The 19,916-nt window shown below is 46.3% G+C and overlaps 2 protein-coding genes across 3 annotated transcripts in view; one reads left to right on the top strand and one right to left on the bottom strand.

Moving 5' to 3' along the window:
* The window catches only part of RASAL1 (RAS protein activator like 1), a 32,414-nt gene extending 29,366 nt beyond the window's left edge, over positions 1 to 3,048 (top strand). The window contains exons 20-21 of the mRNA XM_081339370.1: positions 963 to 1,027; positions 2,384 to 3,048. Coding sequence (XP_081195496.1) covers positions 963 to 1,027; positions 2,384 to 2,523 — 205 coding nt within the window. The 3' untranslated portion in view covers positions 2,524 to 3,048. The remainder of the gene's footprint in view (positions 1 to 962; positions 1,028 to 2,383) is intronic.
* A 2,299-nt stretch (positions 3,049 to 5,347) lies between these two features.
* The window catches only part of DTX1 (deltex E3 ubiquitin ligase 1), a 29,076-nt gene continuing 14,507 nt past the window's right edge, over positions 5,348 to 19,916 (bottom strand). For both annotated transcript variants that reach the window (XM_081339243.1, XM_081339242.1), the window contains 8 exons: positions 17,610 to 18,291; positions 13,075 to 13,136; positions 12,604 to 12,765; positions 12,042 to 12,103; positions 10,510 to 10,668; positions 9,200 to 9,361; positions 8,536 to 8,625; positions 5,348 to 7,200 (listed from right to left, as the gene is read on the bottom strand). In XM_081339243.1, the coding sequence (XP_081195369.1) occupies positions 6,976 to 7,200; positions 8,536 to 8,625; positions 9,200 to 9,361; positions 10,510 to 10,668; positions 12,042 to 12,103; positions 12,604 to 12,765; positions 13,075 to 13,136; positions 17,610 to 18,291 (1,604 nt within the window). In that variant the 3' untranslated portion in view covers positions 5,348 to 6,975. The remainder of the gene's footprint in view (positions 7,201 to 8,535; positions 8,626 to 9,199; positions 9,362 to 10,509; positions 10,669 to 12,041; positions 12,104 to 12,603; positions 12,766 to 13,074; positions 13,137 to 17,609; positions 18,292 to 19,916) is intronic.

Consider the following 19,916-nt stretch of genomic DNA (forward strand, 5'->3'; position numbering starts at 1 on the left):
CCCTTCCAGCTCTATTCTATTCTAAGATCTTCCCTGATGGCCTCCCCATTTGACTTTGGTTATCAGAACCAGGTTGGGAAGGTCAGAAATGGTGGATCACATGACAGCCGAATCGCCGTCATGTGACTGTGGGGACCCGGTGATGGTCGTAAGCCAGAAGGTCGCCAAAGGGGGTCATGTGGCCCCAGGACGCTGCAACCGTCATAAGTACATGCCAGTTGCAAAGCGTCCGAGTTTTGATCACAGGATCCCAGCGATGCTGCAACGGTCATAACTGTGAAGAACGCCTATCACTTTTTCCCAATGCCATTGTAACGATCGCTAAGCGAAAAGTTGTAAGTCAAGGACTGTCTGTAGTAGAGTTTGTGCTCATCCTGCACGCCCATGGGTGTGGTGGAGGAAATTTCTCCGTATTGACACATTGGGCATGGTGTTGTCATTTCGCGTGCCCAGCAGGAGGCAGTACACAGCGAGTTTCATTCCATTTGGCGTTTCTCAGGTCTTAAATTTAGCAGAGGTTTCCGGCAGAGGGCACCCCCAGTTAGGGAATTATCCCAGGGTTGTTTATCATTATTATTATTATTATTATTATTATTATTATTATTATTATTATTATTATTATTATTATTATTATTATTATTATTATTATTATTATTATTATTATTATTATTGCAGATAGATAGGTAAAATGATCCTTTCCTGCACATTCAACTAGCTTTTCTCGTTCCGAGTTCAGGGTGGATAGACTGGAAATTATTTTTAAAACCGCTGTTTTAAAAAGGTGGTTTTTCTCTCTCTGCGTTGCTTACCGAAAGGCCATTCCAAGTGTTGGGATGTCCTGTCCTCATGGGACCATGCTCCGGAAGCTTGCAATTAATGAGGCTGGTGATTAATTGCCACTTTCAATTCACTTTTAAGGCTTATTTCCCTGTGATTAATTGCTTGCTTTTTCCGCTCCGTAGGGAAAAATACCAGGAGATTTCCAAGACAGAGGCTGCGCAGGAACAAAGCAACACAGCCAAAAAAGGTAGGCCTTAGTCTTTGAGGTTGCCTAGAAGCTGAGATGGGTACAAGGCGATAAAAATAAACTGCCAAAGTGGTTTGTCTCCATGCATGATCAACACTGCATAACTCAGCCAGCGTTACTTCCTTCCAGTAGCTTGACTTTGTCACAATTCCTCTGCTTTCAGCTAGGCCCGGAGATCTGCCTCCTGTTTTGCATACCACAGGGCCACCAATATACACAAACAGGCTTGTGTACCGCTGCACTGGTGTGTGCAAAAGGACTTGGGAGACAGGAGGAAAAGAGAGGCTGCCTAGGAAATGGACACAGGATAAGAGCTGATGATGTTACCTAGCTGAGTAGTGAAACATCTGCAAGAAATCCACCAAGCTCAAAAAAGCATCAAAGAGCCCACAGTCCTCCTCTTCCTCCTCTTTGTAACCCCCCCCCCACTCCCTTCTAGCACTGATGATGTTACCTAGCTTGGTCTGCAAGAAAACAGCCAGGTGCAGAGAGCACCAAGGACCCCTGTTTTCAACCCTGAGCTACAAATATTCTCTGTTATTGAGATCAAAAGTCCCACTTCCAAGTCTGCCATCCCATGACAAATCTGTGCATGCCTACTCAAGGGTGAATGAGTCTGGTCTCCTGCATGGATGACCAATATGCTTTGCGAGAAAGTTAAAAAAGATACTTTAAGCAAACCCAAGTGAATGACACTGGAGTATCGTTAGATAATTAGTTCGACGGCAACGTTAGATAATTAGTTTGACGGCAACCCAGCGAGATGTGATATTGGGCTTGAATGTCCAACAAGACTTGGCTCATCCCTTAGGAGCTGAGTAGCAAGCTAAAATCTCTGAGGAACTGTGGCCTTCTTGGGCCACAAGGGATTGTCACCGGGCAAAATTGAGAAGGAGAGAGATTTACTGAATGTGGTGGAATGTAGCCTGGAATCCCAGAAGGAAGGGCTACCTCCCAAAGGGCAAAGAAGCAGTGGAACTTTGGAATCTCGGATAGGCAGGAAGAGGAAAAAGACGGACCCTCCCTAGCAGTCCACAGAGTGTATCTACAGCTTTAGCCTGGCAAGATCCTGTCTCTAGATGAACTTCAATCCAACAGAATCATCCAGTTCGTTGGATTATTCAGTATGGGTTCATCCATGCACAGAAGCCCATTTTTCCTAGTGACTTGTGGGGACCCTGCTTGTCTTACCTGCTTTTGGGTTGATGAGGACCCCTGTTAGATTTCTCCGGCCAAGTAGGAGCAAGGTGGCGGAGCTCTAGAAAAAGCACCGCTGGAACGTCCGCCTTTCCTAACTCAAGGTTGACCTCCCATTGTTTTCTCTCTCTCTCCTGCTCTTCTCTACTCCACACCCAGCTTCAGAGAAAAACCAGCGAAGGCTGACAGCTGCCGCCCGTCTTCTAGAAGTCATCCAAGTTCTGGAGCAGGCCCACAGGGCTTTTGAACATCAAGAAGATGGAGAGACAGCAGGGACTGGCGCTCTACCACCTCCTTAGATGGCATCTCCCATTGGGAACCAGATTGTTTTTGTCTGTGTCGTATTGTTGACGTCGTCTTTACATCTGTCTGGAGAAGAAAGCAACTGCCTACACTGCAGATTATGCTCTTGTTGAACAATGTCCCCTTGGAAGGAGAACATGGCAGGAATTACAACACCGTCCTATCCTCCTAGCTGTACTCAACCAGTGTTCTACATGAATCTAGAAGAATGGGGGTGGGGTGGGGTGTCCATGTTCTGCTTAGCACAGAGATGGATGGAAGTTAGTTTCTCTGGCCCACAGGTCTCCTGTAGCCCAGGACTGGAGGTCTTGGCACCATCCTCTCTGTTTGATCGAGTTTCTAGTCTTTATCACAGTAACAATAAGCTTGAAAACATGGGGGAGGGAAGTCCTACTCCAATCTCAAGAGGAGAGACCGATGGCTGCATCACATTTTGAGAGGGGCTAAATAAACTCTTTCCCTCTATAACTCTCTGAGCTATAAAAAGCGGGCCATGTAAGCGAACTTTGAAACACAGAGAATAAAACAATGCGAAATGTGGACATTGTTGGCTGTCTCTCTTTTTTTGTCTAGATCAGGATACCCCAAACTTGCAACTTTAAGACTTGTGGACTTCAAGTCCTACAATTCCCCAGGTCTCCAGCTGTGAAGGTTCTCCAAGTCTGCCAAGAGAGGGGGGGGGAATACCACCCCTATGCATCAGTCGTTCCTCTGAAAACTCGCTTACACATGGGTTTCTGTTGTGCAATTCATCCTCGTCTATAACTATCTGCAAATCATCTCCAATATGTGGACCTGAGTGTGTTTTATTTCTCTCGAGTTCAGTGGAGCCACTGATGACCAGAAAAAGCTGTCCACTCAGAGGCCTTTCTCTCTCTCTTTTCCTTTCCTTTCCTCCCTCCCGCATTTCCTCCCTTCCTTTTTCTTCTCTCCTCCCCCTCTCCTCTTTCTTGCTTTTCTTTCTTCCTTCCTTCCTCCATCCATCCCTTCTTCCATCCTCTCTCTCCTTTCCTCCCTCCCTATCCCACTGTTATCTTCCTTCGTTCCTTCGTTCCTTCGTTCCTTCGTTCCTTTCTTCCTTCCTTCCTTCCTTCCTTCCTTCTTTTCTTATTTTCTTCGTGACTTTTTTAACCCCACCCTGCATGCTCCCCTGCTCAAATTCCCTGCTCTCTGAAGTGAACCTGTGCAGAGCCACAGGGTCCCGCCGCGGATTGTGAGGGCTGTCGAGAATTACCCGTAGCCAACCCCGTTATTCTCTCTCCTTCTTTCTCGAGCAAAACAGTTCGGCAGCTAAAAGGAAACATGCCACCGAATTAGGCTCAGAGTGCCAAAGGCAGAGTCATCTGTTGGTGGAGGTTGCATCCTGTCTCTCTTAAAACAGATGGCTTTAATTTAAACAAAATAGAACATAACTTTCGGCAAAGGAGGGCTGCGGTCTCCAGCGTGACCTTTACTTCCGAGACTTGAATTATCCATGTCCATTCTCCTTGCCCTTTATCCTGCTCTCCAAATGTTAGGAAGATTTAATTTATTTTTCATGGCAAAAAGAAAAAGAACGAGGTGCATCATGGGAAGCCACTGAAATTGGATGTGCCTGTCACCTCCAAATGAGGTTAGAGAAAGAGCTCCCAATTTTAAAATCCAGATCGTAAATCATGGCCAGACAGAGCAAGTTAGAGAAAACCGGGATTCTGAATTAGCCTAAGGCGGCTTCCTGCGTGGGTGATGCCCGGCCAATAGTTTCGATTCAAAAATCCCGTTCCAAGTGAAAAAGAGGACTAGGGATGTTGTGTTGCCATATTTGAAGGGCGGCCACAAAGAAGGGGGAAGGTCAGCCTAGTCTCCAAAATAATGTTTCAATCATTTAAAATCATGAAATTGAATTGTCCTGCGATGAATTGGCCACGCGGGCAGGCCTTTGTAACTTGTGACAATTCAAATAGGTTCATCACCTTTTCCTGGAGATGCTCCTGTCCATGTGAAACACTATTCTTTGATGCTTCCACCACCACCACCACCACTCCCAGGAGAGGGAGGGAGGGAGGGAGAGAGAGAGAGAGAGAGAGAGAGAGAGAGAGAGAGAGAGAGAGAGAGAGAGAGAGAGAGAGAGAGAGAGAGAGAGAGAGAGAGAGAGAGAGAGAGAGAGAGAGAGAGAGAGAGAGAGAGAGAGAGAGAGAGAGAGAGAGAGAGAAGAAGAAGAAGAAGAAGAAGAAGAAGAAGAAGAAGAAGAAGAAGAAGAAGAAGAAGAAGAAGAAGAAGAAGAAGAAGAAGAAGAAATAGAGAATTCTGGGAATTGAAGTCTGGCTTGGATTCTGCTTTGGGCAGGCTCAAAGGGATTGGAACCAGCCTCACAAAGCCATTTGTCAGCTTTGCTTCTAGGCCGGGGGTCCCCCAACCTTTTGGGCACCAGGGACCAGTTCTATGGAGAGAGGTTTTCCCGTGGACCGGAGGGGGCGTGGTTTCACATGCTGCCTGCATCACGCGGATCGGACTTCGCTTCTTTGTGAGGATCGGTCCACGGACCAGGGGTTGTGGACCCCTGTTCTAGGCCACCTGGCTGCAAGAATGGGTGCAACCTTCCCCAGTTTGTAACCCCACAATTTTAGGCTGGAGAAAGGACAACTCTTAAAGTCTTCTCCTCCAGTAAGTTCCTAATCCGCTTGCTCCTGCTTTGGGTGACCAAGCAGAGGTTCCTATTTCAAAATAATAAAATCTCAAGGATTTGGGGCTCTCTGGAACCTCCCACTAATGATGTTTGTGGACCAATCCTGCACTGGTGACACCATGGCCAATAACATTTTGCTCTGTTTTTGTCCCATTTTTATTATTATTGTTGTTGTTGTTGTTATTGCATCTGCTTGATATGGACCAAAGCTGTGTATAGAAGTTACATTTTCTCCTTTTTAAGTTATTCCCATCCTCTTTGGCAACGTGTCCCAGTCTTGCCCTCACATCTGGATAATTGAACATGCTACATAAGATTGTGGAGGGTAGGAAGTTCGCCACAGGAGACGTCTCCAGAACCGATCCAGGCTGTTGTACGGTTTGCAAGTAGCCAGAAACAGGCATCACTTTCTTTTCGTCTTTCAGCGGAGGAGAACCTCAAGTGCCACGCAAACTGTCGAACGGACGTCAAGCAAGGGGAGACAGAAGGCGGCACCTTATTGGATGAAGCCTGGGCCTTTTCAGGAATGGCAGAAGCAATGGGAGCAATTGCCCCCACACATGCTGAGACACCCCTCCCCCCCATGGATTGATACTTCGCTTTCAAGACTCTAAAAACCATCCAAGAGGACAATGGTCCCCCTAGGCTTCAGAATATGGGATATCTCCAGTGTCGACGATGGACCGAAAAGAGCAGAAGAAGGAAATCGATGCAGACATTTGATGCCGCAGGAAAAAAGGAATCAGCCCTCTTCCATCACCACCAAAATGGTCCAGAACACAGGTCCAAAACTATGTATTTTGGTGTTTGGGGAGATGAGAAGAAGACGATGTAAGACCGACAGTCAGAAAGGCTTGTCTGTCCAAGCATTGTGGCTGGATGCTTTATCCCGCAACACGTACTTTGTGTTTGTTAAATAAACAGCTAACCAAAGGGAATCTATCTGGAACGGTGGAAGGAGAAGATCTTGTGAGCTTTCCAATTTTCACCACCAGCTGTGGCTCCAGTTACGGAAAAAACCTCCTCCATCCTGCAGTATATTTTTTTTTAAGGAGAAAGATCACCAACTAGGGGACAAACTTTGCATCTCATCCATGAAGAGAACATCTCTGAGGCTGGGGCGGGGTGGGGTGGGGGAGAACAGAGCCAAAGAAATGGGGATGGGCCCCCTTTTTTATTTGCATGGAAGCCAGACGACAAAAGCTGGTTGACAACATTCTGCCTGCTGTGAAGCCACCCTGTCAGCCTTCCCTAGGTGCCCAAGTTGGATATTTTTCCCTGCTTCTCTGGGCAGAGCCACGCAGGCAAGCGAGGAACAGAGACGAAAGGAGGCAGCACAACCTGGGGTGTGAGATTGGAGGAGCTGGAGATGGAGCATTCGGAGTAGTGAGCCTTGAATCCATGGGAATGGCCAAGAATTACACACACAGGTAGAAAAAAAAGAAGAGAAGAAGAAAAGGTTTGCATCGGCTGCTCACAAAGCTTCGGATTGTTGTTGTTTCTTCCAGGGAGGGAACCCCGAATATCATGTTGCGAATCCTGCCCGGGGGTGGTGGTGGAGGAAAACACCCCGTATCCTCCGTGGTTTGAAGTTCAAGCTAGTCAAAGCAATTTGGGAAGGTGGAAAGCACCGTCCCAAAGCCGGCTGCCTCGCCAATCAGCAAACACAGACACAGATGGGCAGACGGAGGAGAGACAGGCAGCGCTTGCGCCGCACGTGGCGAAATGGAGGCAGGAGGAGCGTTGGGTGGACGGAGGCCAAAAAAACAAAACAAAAACCTTCTCAGTCCTTCAGGTTGGCTTCCAAGACCCCCTGGGCTGTCAGTTCAGCCAGGACATTGTCCAGGTAGTTCGGGTCAGGATAGCCGTGGCCGGTGAGGTTGGAGCCAAATTCGGTCTTGTGGTGAATCTCGTTCCACACCACGGTGTCCGATTCACCTGTCGTGTTCGAGGTCCCGATGGTGAAGATGAGTCGGCGTTCCCAGGCCACAATGAGGAGTTTCAAAATCTGGATGAGGAGAAGGTAATATAGATATAAAGGTAAAGGTAAAGGTTCCCCCGCACATGCGTGCTAGTCATTTCCAACTCTAGGGGCCGGTGCTCATCTCTGTTTCAAAGCCAAAGAGCCACCGCTTGTCCAAGGACATCTCCATGGTCATATGACCGGCATGACTAGATGCCAAAGGCACACCAGTGATGGCAATCCTTTTAGAGACCGAGTGCCCAAACTACAACCCCAAACCCACTTATGTATCGTCGGGTGCCGGGTGGGTGTGGCCCATTGGCTGGGTGTGGCCAATTGTGTGGGTGTGGTCCATTGGGTGGGCGTGGCTGCAGTGGTAATGGCAGACTGGGTGGGACTAAAAGGTTCAGTCAATTCCACCTTTGCGAGATCTTTTTTTTCCCCGCGAGAAGTTGAAATTGATTGATTGATTGAACCTTTTTTTTTTAACATGTCGGTGGAGGCCTAAAGCCAGCTGAAGGCCTAATACTGGGGCGATGGCGCCCGTGCCCACAGAGAGGGCTCTGCGTGCCATCTGTGGCATGCGTGCCATAGGTTCGCCACCAAGGATATATACATTAAAAAAATATCCTTTCTCACTCTTTTGGGTGGTCTTGTTCTCCTTAATCTAGGGTCTTCTACCAGTGGACTGGGATTTTGAGGGTTCTGTGCAGGATCTTAGCTGTTCCTAGCACTACACTTTCCTGGACAAAGGGCTCTGATGTCATTCCTGGGATCAATTGGAGTCCCTCAACTTAGGAGTCACGGCCCCGAATATTCCTACCACCACTGTGACCTCTTTGGACTTGACTTTCCACACCCTCCTTCAGGTCCTGCTACTTCTCCAGCTTCTCATACTCCTTCTTCCTGATCTTGCTCTCACTTGGCACTTCTGCAGCTATTACCACCACTGTCTTCCGGTCCTTGTGTATTACTACGATGTCCGGTTGATTGGCTACCACCTGCCTATCTGTCTGGAGGTTCCATAGGGGCTAGCCCAGGGGTAGGCAACCTTGGCTCTTTTATGACTCATGGACTTCAACTCCCAGAATTCCTGAGTCAGCTGACTCAGGAATTCTGGGAGTTGAAGTCCATGAGTCATAAAAGACCGCTGGGCTAGCCAATGAACATCGTGGTAGTAAACGAGCTCCAGAAGACAGTGACGGTGTGGTGGTGCCAAGTGACAGCAACATGAGGAAGAAAGAGAATGTGAAGCACCAGGGCATGTACACAAACACCATCGATACAAAACAGGAGCAACGATATCACAAAGGCAAGGAACGGCGACCATTTGCGTATGTTCCAATTGAAGTCCCCTAAAAGTCAAAGGTCGAGGTTTACCTTTCTGCCTTTCTCGTTGTCCGGAAGGTAACAATGACGTGGAAATCCTCGTGCGGTGAACTTTTTCCCAGGATTTGGATGCTCTACGCCCTGCTTAAGCAAAAAAAAATAAAGAAAGAAAGAAAGAAATAAAGAGAGTTGGGAGAGGCAAAAAAACCCCCATGCATCTAGTCCACAAAGTGTGTTACGGAAGGAAGTAGCAGTAATTCTCAACTTACGACTGGTTGAAGTTCTAGTGAAGTCAAAATTATGGGCAGTTCGTTTAGTGAGCGTTCGAAGTTACAACGGCACCGAAAAAAGTCACTTGTGACCGTTTTTTTCACACTTACTCCCATTGCAGCCTCCCTACAGACACGTGATCAACATTCAGACGCTTGGCAACTGACTCGTGTTTATGACGGTTGCAGCGTCCCGGGGGCAGGGCGGGTGTCACGCGATCCCCTTTGGTGGCCTTCTGACCAGCAAAGTCAACGGGGGAAGCCATTTTCTCTTAACAACTGTGCCACTCCCTTAACCACTGCAGTGATTCGCATAACGCCCGTGGCAAGAAAATAAAGGTCGTAAAATGGGGCAAAACTTCCATTTCGCTTGGCAGCGGAAATTTCGGGCTCACTTCTTGTGGCCGTAAGTCAACGACGTACCCGGCACGCGTTCTCTTTCTCACCTGGATCCCCGCGGGGATGTTGTACAGAACGCGGATCGTTTTGCAATTCGGATAGCCGGGGAGAGAGTGGGGGATCACGTGGAATTGCATTTTCCCAGGAGGCTGAGTCCCCGTCTTCTCCCCGTAGATGGCCTTGCAAGTGGGGCACTGGAGGCTGCCATCCTGCGGGGCGGAAGGAAGCGAAGGGATGAGGAGGGGGCGCAGGTCAGCCGTCCAGGGGTCGTGACATGCCAATGAGCCCCGCTGGCTGATGATTTTATTTACTTATTTAAATCGATGGGCTGCACAACGCCCAAGGTGTTTCCCACCCCCCATTTAGCCCTTCCATTAAAAATTACCATCAAAAAGACAAACCCTAAGACAAAACTTCAAGGAAGAAAAAAACGGAAAGGGACAGCCGAAAAGGAAGGGGGGGGGGAAATGTGGTAATGAAAAAGGACTTTTGCTGTTCAGGATTGAAGGCGAAGGGCTGGTAAGGATTTATTTAGAGATAAGAGATCCAGTGTGGTATTTTAATGCAAGACGATAAACGGCTAAGTGTCTGTTTCCTGTGGTGGAGGGGAAACTCATTTCTTTATTTATGTCTTCATCTATTTCTTTCTACATTATTCATGGATTTGATTTCCCCCGCCTTTGTTATTTTTACAAATAATTCAAAGCAACGAATACACGCACAATACTCCTTCTCCTTCCGGTTTTCCCCACAACAACCTTGTTAAGTGGTTTGGGTTAAGAGAGACAGACTGGCCCAAAGTTACCCAGGCGCCTTTCATGCCTAAGGTGGGACTAGAACTCACCGTCTCCTGGTGATTGGCCAAAGTCTGTCTGTCATTCTTTCTTTCTTTTCTTTCTTTCTCTCTTTTTTCTTTTTCTTTTTCTTTCTCTTTCTCTTCCTTCTTTCCATCTCTCCCTCATCTCTCTCTCTCTCCCTCTCTCTCTCTCTCTCTCTCTCTCTCTCTCTCTCTCATCTATCTATCTATCTATCTATCTATCTATCTATCTATCTATCTATCTATCATCTATCTATCTATCTATCTATCTATCTATCTATCTATCTATCATCTATCTATCTATCTATCTATCTATCTATCTATCTATCTATCTATCTATCCATCCACCTATCTATCTATCTATCTATCTATCTATCTATCTAATTTAAATACTGGTCATCTCACTGTTTGCGGTGACTCCGTATATTTCTTCTTTATTGAGACTCTCTGCCCCCAAACCAATAATATTCCCCAGATTCCTTTCCCCCCACCCCCCACCCACGGCCCCCCCGCCAGCCACCCGTTTGAATCAGGGCTCACCTTATTGCCGTTGTTGTACATGGCAACGAGACAAAGGAGGTGGTACATGTGCCCGCATTTCCCCAGCTTTCCTACCAGTTCCGGCTTGGCACCCTTGTGCCTGAGGATGCCCTCGTAACCCGAGGAGGACACCAATCTCTCCATGCAGATGGTACAGTCCTGTTGGGGGTGGAAACAAGTAGGGTGGGGGTGTGTGTCAGCAATAACTAACAAGGATGGCGGTTGGATTGCAGGGAGCTGTAAAGCACGGGGAATAAATTAGGAAAAAATTGTAGAATAATATGGTTGGAAGGAACCTTCCAATCTATCTCTATCTCTAGTTCTAATCTAGAATAGAATAGAGCTGGAAAAGGGACCTTGGAGGTCTTCTAGACCAGCCCCCTGCTCAAGCAGGAGAACCTAGACCGTCTCAGACAAGGAAGGAAGGAAGGAAGGAAGGAAGGAAGGAAGGAAGGAAGGAAGGAAGGAAGGAAGGAAGGAAGGAAGGAAGGAAGGAAGGAAGGAAGGAAGGAAGGAAGGAAGAAAAAGAGGAAAGGAATAGAATAGAATAGGTCTGGAAGGGACCTTGGAGGTCTTCTAGTCCAGCCCCCCGCTCAAGCAGGAGAACCTATCTATACCATCTCAGACAAGTGACTGTCTAGCTTCTTCTTAAAAGTCTCCAGTGATGGAGCGCCCAGGATTTCTGGTGGCAAAGCTGTTCCACTGGTTGATTGTCCTCACTGTCAGGAAATTTCTCCTTAATTCCAGGTTGCTTCTCTCTTTGGCCAGTTTCCAATCATTGTTTCTCGTCCTGCCTTCTGGTGCTAGTTCTAGACTGTTGTTGGGGGAGTTTGTGCCAAGGGCGAACCAGAAGGAGCGATGACCTGCAGATCCAAGCCAGCTTCCAGATGGGAAAGATGTTTTTTATTTACTTATTCGTATCCTGCCTCTTAACCGCTGGACTTTTATCATTTCAAAATGCTCACGCAACCTCTGTAGGCGGAAACACATATTGACGCGTGCCTTTCGGTGACTCAGAATCCTAAAATGTACCACAAACTGTTTCATGATAATAATGGCTCCACCTTGGTGCAAATGCAAGCACTTTTCTGTTGCTGAAAATTACACAGCCGGGACCTCGCGCCTAGCAGCTCTTTGCTCCAAGTCATTTGCTTCTATTTTTAATCCTCCTTTCATCTCTACCTCTTCTTTTGAGACTCCAGGATCTCTCCCCTTTTTACTGCACAACAGCCTTGCAAAGAGCATAGAACATAGAATAAGAGCTGGAAGGGACCTTGGAGGTCTTCTAGTCCAACCCCCTGCTCATGTAGGAGACCCTTGTATCATTCTGGACAAATGGCTGTCCAGTCTCTTCTTGAAAACCTCCAGTGTTGGAGCACCCACAACTTCTGAAGCCAAGCCGTTCCACTGATTGATTGTTCTGATAATCAGGAAATAATAGATTGATGGGGGGGGGAGAGAATCAATCTACTCATGCCTGGATATTTTATACTTTTTGCCCCACCGGTGGGTCAGAAAGTGGAGTAGCTCACCTCATCGGGGGGGTTCTTCACTTTCTGGATATAACGTCGCACCATGTCCTCGGGATTTCTGCCTGGAGAGAAGAGAAGACTCGGTGCTGACTCAAAGGCACGAATACACCCACACTCACAGAGACAGTGAAAATGACTGCTGCTGTTTGTCTACTGCTCTAGTCCTCATGAAAGCCATTTTATACCTCTTCGTTCCCACCTGCACCAGTCACTTTCAGTCAAAGTAATGCAAAGTCTGACTTAGAGATGGGAAAAAATGGGAAAAGAACAAGGTTTTTTTCTGTCCCCCCCCTTTCCCCCCCCCAAAGCCGTTTGGAAAAAAACTCTGTTTTTCCCCCCAATTTTTCCAGTTTTTTTCCCAGGCCTTACCCAGAGCCAAACAGTTCACTCTCTGTGGCCTTTCAGAATTTCCCACAATGCTCAGGGTCCTTGGTACAGCATCCCTCTTTGGTGGGATGCAAAATGGCTGCCAACTCTAAAAGGGTCCAAAAGCCTGCGTCCAGCGTGCGACCCCCCCCCCCACATTCTAACCCCTCAGAGACCAAGGAGGAAGGCAGCTTACTCTTCTTCAAATGTTTCTTCTTGGTTTTACGGCAAATGCCGGTAATGCCCGGCACTGCCTTCATGTCGCTCTTGTTGACAGGCGGGGGGTGCAATATGGGCTTTGGGGCTCGCGTCAGACAAACGGGCAAACCTGCTGCACACATCAAGATGCCGGTCATTCCTGGAATAGAGAAAGCAAGTGATTCAAACAAAACTAATTTCATACGTTCTGATTTAATAGGCTTTCGGATTTAACAGACCTTTGGATTTAACAGACTTTTGGATTTAACAGACCTTTGGATTTAATGGACTTTTGGATTTAACAGACCTTTGGATTTGACAGGCATGACATCCTGACAGTCTATTAAATCAAGGTTTTCATGTTCCTTAATAAAAAAAATGAGAAGGAAGCACTTTTTCTGACTACCATATTTTACTAAAAAGGCATCAGCTTTCATGAGCTGCAGCTCAACTCATTTACTACTCTTACCTGCCAAGGCAGGGTGGACTGGACCAGTTCCGTTCAGATTCTTCACTGGGAGAGCAGGAACCCTAAAGAGAAAGATGGAGGAGGTTTGAACAGTAGTCCCTTGAAGGAGCACATGTTTTTGGAACATCCCAAAAGACTATTGTTTTACACTCAAAATGCCAAGTACTTTAGTCCACCTGATTTTCAAACATACAAACAAATTGCTTCCTCGTGGTAGAGAATATACACACTTATGTTGAGTACGTTGGGTTCTTCGTGTTCTCAGAATTTGGTTGCTTTCCCGCAGATTTTAAGCTAGCTAGGTAATATCATCGATGTCCCAGAATACCATTTTAATTCCTGGGAATTCTTTGTAAAATATTCTTTCATTCGAAGGGTCTGATCCAGCTGGTTGTCTCCCCCTCCCCCTCTGTACTTTATGTGTTTTAACCTCCAGTCTCCTCATCATCTTGGTTGGTCTTCTCTGACACAGACGTCCCCAAGGATTATAAGCAAATAAAGACAACATTGACTGTGTCCAACGTTCATCAGTCAACTGTTCCTTGGTCAGAGGCAGGATTAACCCCCACCGATTCCTCTCAAGTACAACCAGATGGCCGACCACATTCTGCTGCAACTCAGCCACTCTTTGTTGGGGAGGGGCTGCAAAAACGTAAAACCCCCCCTCACCCTCGCGCAAAAATTGTCTTAACCGTCCAGATGGTCCTACAAATAGAGCCACTAAAAATAACTACATTGCTTTCAATGCAACAGGACTGGTTTTGACAACTACGAGTTATTTGCATGCGTATAAATATATATTCTTTTCTCAAAGAAAGACTCCCCCACCATGTGGGTGTAGGAGTATGTGTGTGTGTGTGTTTGTGTGTGTGTGTGTTTTCCTAGTTTTATTCTCACCGAGATAACTCTGGAGATGGATTGAGAGAAGGGATTGAGTCAAAGTCTCAAAGTCTTACTGGTACAAATGCCAGCAATTTAATTGTTATGCTAATCTGGCATACAATAGTTGGACCATAAGAAAGGCTGAGCGCCAGAGAATTGAGGCCTTTGAACTCTGGTGCTGGAGAAGACTCCTGCAAGTCCCTTGGACTGCAAGGTGATCAAACCAGTCAGTCCTAGAGGAGATCAACCCTGACTGCTCTTTAGAAGGCCAGATCCTGAAGTGGAAACTCAAAGACTTTGGCCACCTAATGAGAAGGAAGGACTCACTGGAGAAGAGCCTCATGCTGGGAAAGGTGGAGGGCAATAGAAGAAGGGGATGACAGAGAATGAGGTGGCTGGATGGAGTCACTGAAGTAGTAGGCGTGAGCTTAAATGGACTCCAGAAGAGGGTAGAGGACAGGAAGCCCTGGAGGAATGTTGTCCATGGGGTCACGATAGATCAGACACGACTTTGCAACTAACAACAACAATCTGGCATAGTAACTTCGAATGGGTCCCTTCCTTTATTACTGTAGTTGCAGCATCCCCGTGAACGTGATCAAAATTTGGACGCTTAGCAACTGGCGTGTCTTTACGACGCATCCCAGGGTCTCGCGAATGTCATTTGCAGGCTGATGAGTCACCTGCTCATCAGCAACTAGCCATAGTACTCTGCTCCTGGCCTGGCCTTGCAAACAGAACTTGCAGGAGGGCTGGCGCCACACATTCAAAATCCCCTAAAAATGCAGAATTCAAAATCTAAAAAAGGATTTACTGCGCTTTTGCAGCACGCTAACCTGCTAGCACTCACACACAAATACACACACACACATTCTTCCTCTCTGACTCCTTTTTTGCTGACTCCAACACCCATGGGGGGAGGGGGCGGCAGTTAATCTCAGAGAGCAGTTGCCCATTGGCTCGTCTTACCTAGCTGTAGACATGGCAGATCTTGGAAGTTGGAATATCTGTTGTGTAACATTCACAGTCGCAGCAGCCAAGAACAAAAAAGAAGCAGCCCGTGCAAAGTGTAGCAAGAGAACAATGCTTTAAAAAGGCAGTTTGGCTTTTTTCCGGGTATAAAAGGAACTTGCCCGAAACTTTCTCCACTTTCATTTTTACTAATGAATAAATATAAATAGCCATTTCTGGTATGCCGACTTGAAAAAAATAACCCACCTTTTGCAAATCACTAATTCTATGAGAGAATGCGCTATAAGGCATAACTGGGAACAAGTACCCGCGTTTGCTTTGTTTTATTTACTATGCCTTATTTTTATGCCGTTCCCCCCCCTTTCTCTTCCCATTTTATTTTCCTTTTAATGTTTTATGCTTGCAAGGTTGAAGATATTTTTTTCCTTGAACCACCGTTTAGGGAGCTTTACGTCCATGATGTGAGTTATAAGGCTTGAAACAAGTAAATAATTTTCTGAACAGAAGTTTGGGGTGATCTGCTCAGGCCCCTGCCTTATTTCTATCATAAAAAAAAGAAAAAGGGTCTCTTGGAAATTCTTGGTTCTTTGGTGCACAGAGGAACAGGGATCCTGGTTAGATGTTGGGCTGTTTATTACGAACTTCGGACAGAGCTCATAAATCCGTAAAGGAAAAAATGAGTGATTGAGTCTATTTGCATAGATGCTGATCTGAAAACACAGCCTAGAGTCCTTTGTCCAAGACAAAAAGACACTTAAAATAGGTTATTTCCACCCCCCCAGAGGTCCCAAGAGGGAGAAAGCAGACTTCCAGGCCTCCAGCAGACCCCCAGCTTTTCTTATTGCTGTCATTATTATTGTTAATGTTAGGGCTAATAGTATTGCTGTTACTATCCTTATTATTGTTAATGTTATTGTTCCTGGCGTTATTCTTCCTACTTCTGTTGTTGCTGTTCTTACTAGGGTTACTACTTGTTGTTATTGTTAGTATGGCTATGATTGCTGTTACTCCCTATTTTGTTACTAGGGGTTGTTATTGCTATTGGCACTGGTATTGTTGAAAGAAAAATCTTCATCAGGGCCCAGTCCAAGCCGGGAACAAACAAAATGGAGATTGCTTTAGAAAAAAGGTTGGAGTTTATTGAAGAGCGGAGCCAGACAGAAAGATGGCTCTGAGAAAAACTGACCACATGGGAGTGGGTGGGTTTTTATACCTTCTGGGGCTCTTGAGGTGGTTTCCTGTTCCTGTTTGAGGCTTTGTATTTCCTGGGTCATGTACGGTTGACCTGAGTCGGAGTGTGCCCTTTTTTGGTATTGGTGGGTTAATCCTATTATGTCCCCAAAGGTCATGTCTTTTAGAGTTTGGGTGGGGTATGTAGATTTTAGGGGTCTTTGTCTTCCTAATCTCATCAGCTTCTAGCTTCCTGGCTCCAACCTTCCTGAATGGATTATCACATCTGCATTTCTGACAGCTGGTTTCTGGCTGGAGGGGAGGGGCAGGGGCTGGTTTATGTCTTTTTTTAAAAAAAAGATCTTCTCCGTTATTCCTTTGGGGAAATATATTCTGCCTTTTTTAAATATTCCCCAAAATATTTCTTTCTCTGGATTCTTCCCACAGGATCGTTACTACTGCTATTATTTTTCTTATTATCGGAACAGCTGGCGACATTCTAAAGTCTGTTACTCCACCAGTCTATGGATCTGGAAGTAGGGACCAGCCATGCTATGTTTAATCACTTATTACGACGATTATCGTCACTTTAATTATTAGATTAAATTGCATTTTTAATAGCCGAAGAATTAAATGTTTCATAAACAATGAAATGTTTAATTGAAAAATAAATTAAATTATTAATAACATCAAGCCACATTAGTCAGAGACAGGCTGAAAAGCATCCTCCCAAATGCAATCACCATTATTATTAATACTACTAAAACTATTATTAATAGCAATACTGCTAATAATAGTCATGTAGCAATGGTAATAATACACTCCCCACATGTAAAACATTCCTAACGAGAAAGCCATGACATTTTTTTTTTAAAAAAAGAACGTCATGAAAAGGCAGATTTTCAGCAGCGTATTAAAACACGCTAAGGAGCATATTCGTATTTCAGTAATTACAGCAACCATAGTCTCTTAGTATCTACGGCTGATTGTTTTAACTCCTCCGAGTGAACTCTGGGTAGCTTTTCTATGTGATTAAACATGGATGCTTAACTAGGGCACTTTTATTTGAACTAAAAAAAGAAAACAGCTCTCCTCTCTTTGCTGCTTGCCGCTAAGTATCTAAGTATCCAGGTTTGGGGGGAGCCCAAACGAGATTTAAATTCGAAAAAAAAGACATAAGAGCTGGACGCTATAGTATGTATTTTTGAAATTGATTTGTTTGGGGGAGAGCGTCTGACTCTACAGAGGAACTAGAGAGAGTTCCAGCATAGTAGTACAAAACAAGGTTTTTGAAAATACGATCTGCAGAAGGATGGGAAATCTTACCAAACGGCACAGAAAATATATACAAAACGCCAATTACTAGGAGCTGCATTCCTTGTAGCCCAAGACTTTTTTTAAAAAATTTTTTGCCTATTTTGTGTGTGTGTGTGTGTGTGTGTTGGGTGGAGCACCCGGTCTACCATTTGACCTCGATGCCCGGAGGCAGGGCAGATCTCACCCCTACTTACCCGGGAGGAATGGACGCTCTGTTGCTTAGAATGGCTGCACGCTGTGTCCCAGGCCGGTTCAGGTTATTTTGACCCGGCACTTGAGTATTGTTGGGTGCGCTCTGGCTTCGGGAGAAGGTGGTGGTAGCTTGCATCCCATTGGCGGGACGGGACGGCTCCATTCTGGCCATCCCTCCTGCTTGCACGGCCCCCAAAGGCCATAAGGCCGTCCCGTTGAAAGTATTGCTCTGCCGGACCACCAGCGTCCCGTTATTGCCCGAGTAGATTTTCCGGCGTTGGGAGGCCAAGATGGCATTTGAGGCCGCCCGGGTGCTGTTGACCAACAGGCACTGCTGGCACGAACACGGGTGTCCAGAATTCGTCCCCACCGGCCAGGACTGAGACTTAGGGATGGAGCCCATGATGAGCGGGTACGCTAAGTCCATGCGTCGGCGGAGGCGGCGTTTTCTCTGGGTCTGGCGGTTCACCTGCGACATGCTGTTGAAGTAGATCAGGTAGCAGAACCCCAAGGTGGACAGGTCGAGCCACGGATGCTGCTTCTCGTAGGCATTCTGGATGGTGATGCAGATGTCCATGTCGTAAGGGGTCCAGGAATTGTTGTCGTTTTCCCACTCCCACACCACCCCTTTGCCAGGAGCGGAAGAAGGATCGTAAAAATTCCTCCGCACGGGGCGCATTGTCCCTGCAACAGAAGGAGACCCCCCCCAAGAGATGAACTGACACAGCACAGGAAATGGAAAGTATAAACAGTTGCCTTGAGTCTGGCAGGAAGGAAAGGCAAGACAACCAGATGCTCAGATTTTCTTGTTTATTACGTGATCTGTTACGGTCCCAACAGATTATCTCTAGCTCAGGGTAGAACAGCAGAGTCCTTGGTGCGCTCTGAGCTTGGTGGCTGGCTTCCAGACCTTGCATGACCCGACTAGGTAACATCCTCAGGGCGAAGGGGTGTGTGGGGTTCTCTCTGATAACTTTACCAAGTTGGGTCCTGAAACGCCTCCAAGCAAACCACCAAGCTCAGAAAACATCAAGAGCACCACATTATTTTTCAAAGGCTGTCTGTCCAACTAAAACTGTACGTAGCCTTATCGATTTATCTTCATTTGAATGTTCTCAAGTTCACAGAGCAAAAATTGTGGAAGAGAGGGAGGGAGGGAGGGAAATGAGAGGGGAGGAGAAGAGAGGAGAGGAGAGGAGAGGAGAGGAGAGGAGAGGGGAGGGGAGGGAAGGAAAGGAAAGGAAAGGAAAGGAAAGGAAAGGAAAGGAAAGGAATGGAATGGAATGGAATGGAATGGAATGGAATGGAATGGAATAGAATAGAATAGAATAGAATAGAATAGAATAATAATGGAATGGAATGGAATGGAATGGAATGGAATGGAATGGAAAGGAAAGGAATGGAATGGAATGGAATGGAATGGAATGGAATAGAATAGAATAGAATAAGAATGGAATGGAATGGAATGGAATGGAAAGGAAAGGAAAGGAATGGAATGGAATGGAATGGAATGGAATGGAATGGAATAGAATAGAATAATAATGGAATGGAATGGAATGAAATGGAATGGAATGGAATGGAATGGAAAGGAAAGGAATGGAATGGAATGGAATGGAATGGAATGGAATAGAATAGAATAAGAATGGAATGGAATGGAATGGAATGGAATGGAATGGAATGGAATGGAATGGAATAGAATGGAATGGAAAGGAAAGGAATAATAATGGAATGGAATGGGAAGGGAAGGGAAGGGAAGGAAAGGAAAGGAAAATTTCTCTCCCAGTGACCTCTGATGGGATTTGCTGAGGGTTGAGGAGCACAAAACGGAAAGTGACATCAGCAAGAACATCGGAGCAGAAGGCTACCCTCCCTCATTGGCTGTGTGGAAACGTCCACAGGAAAGTTGGCCTAGTTCTACCTGACAAGGCATTGTAAGGTAGAACAATGGCTGGGCTGACCGGTCAGAGGGGCCAGAGGGCAAAGTCCGGTGACTAACCAAGCTCTGCTCCAAACTGGCCAGGCGGTTGCAACAAAGGGAGGCGCCCGGCTTGGATGGAAAGATACCCAGAACTGTGGATGTTTGTTGTGGCGACACCCCGAAAGAGCCCGGAGACGGCAGGCAGACAAGTGTGCTTTGGAGACATGAAAAGATGGGCGGGCAAACCCGATTTTGCCTGAAGAGCCCCCGAACCTGAAGGACTTAGCAAAGCTGGGGGTTTTAACACCCGATGTGGGATTTCTTATCATAGTGGGGTTTTTTTGGAAAAAAAAACCAACGGAATTGAAAGAGCCAGTTTGGTCTGGTGATT

The sequence above is a fragment of the Vipera berus genome, assembly GCF_964194415.1.
Source record: "Vipera berus genome assembly, chromosome: 14".
NCBI lineage: Eukaryota > Metazoa > Chordata > Lepidosauria > Squamata > Viperidae > Vipera > Vipera berus.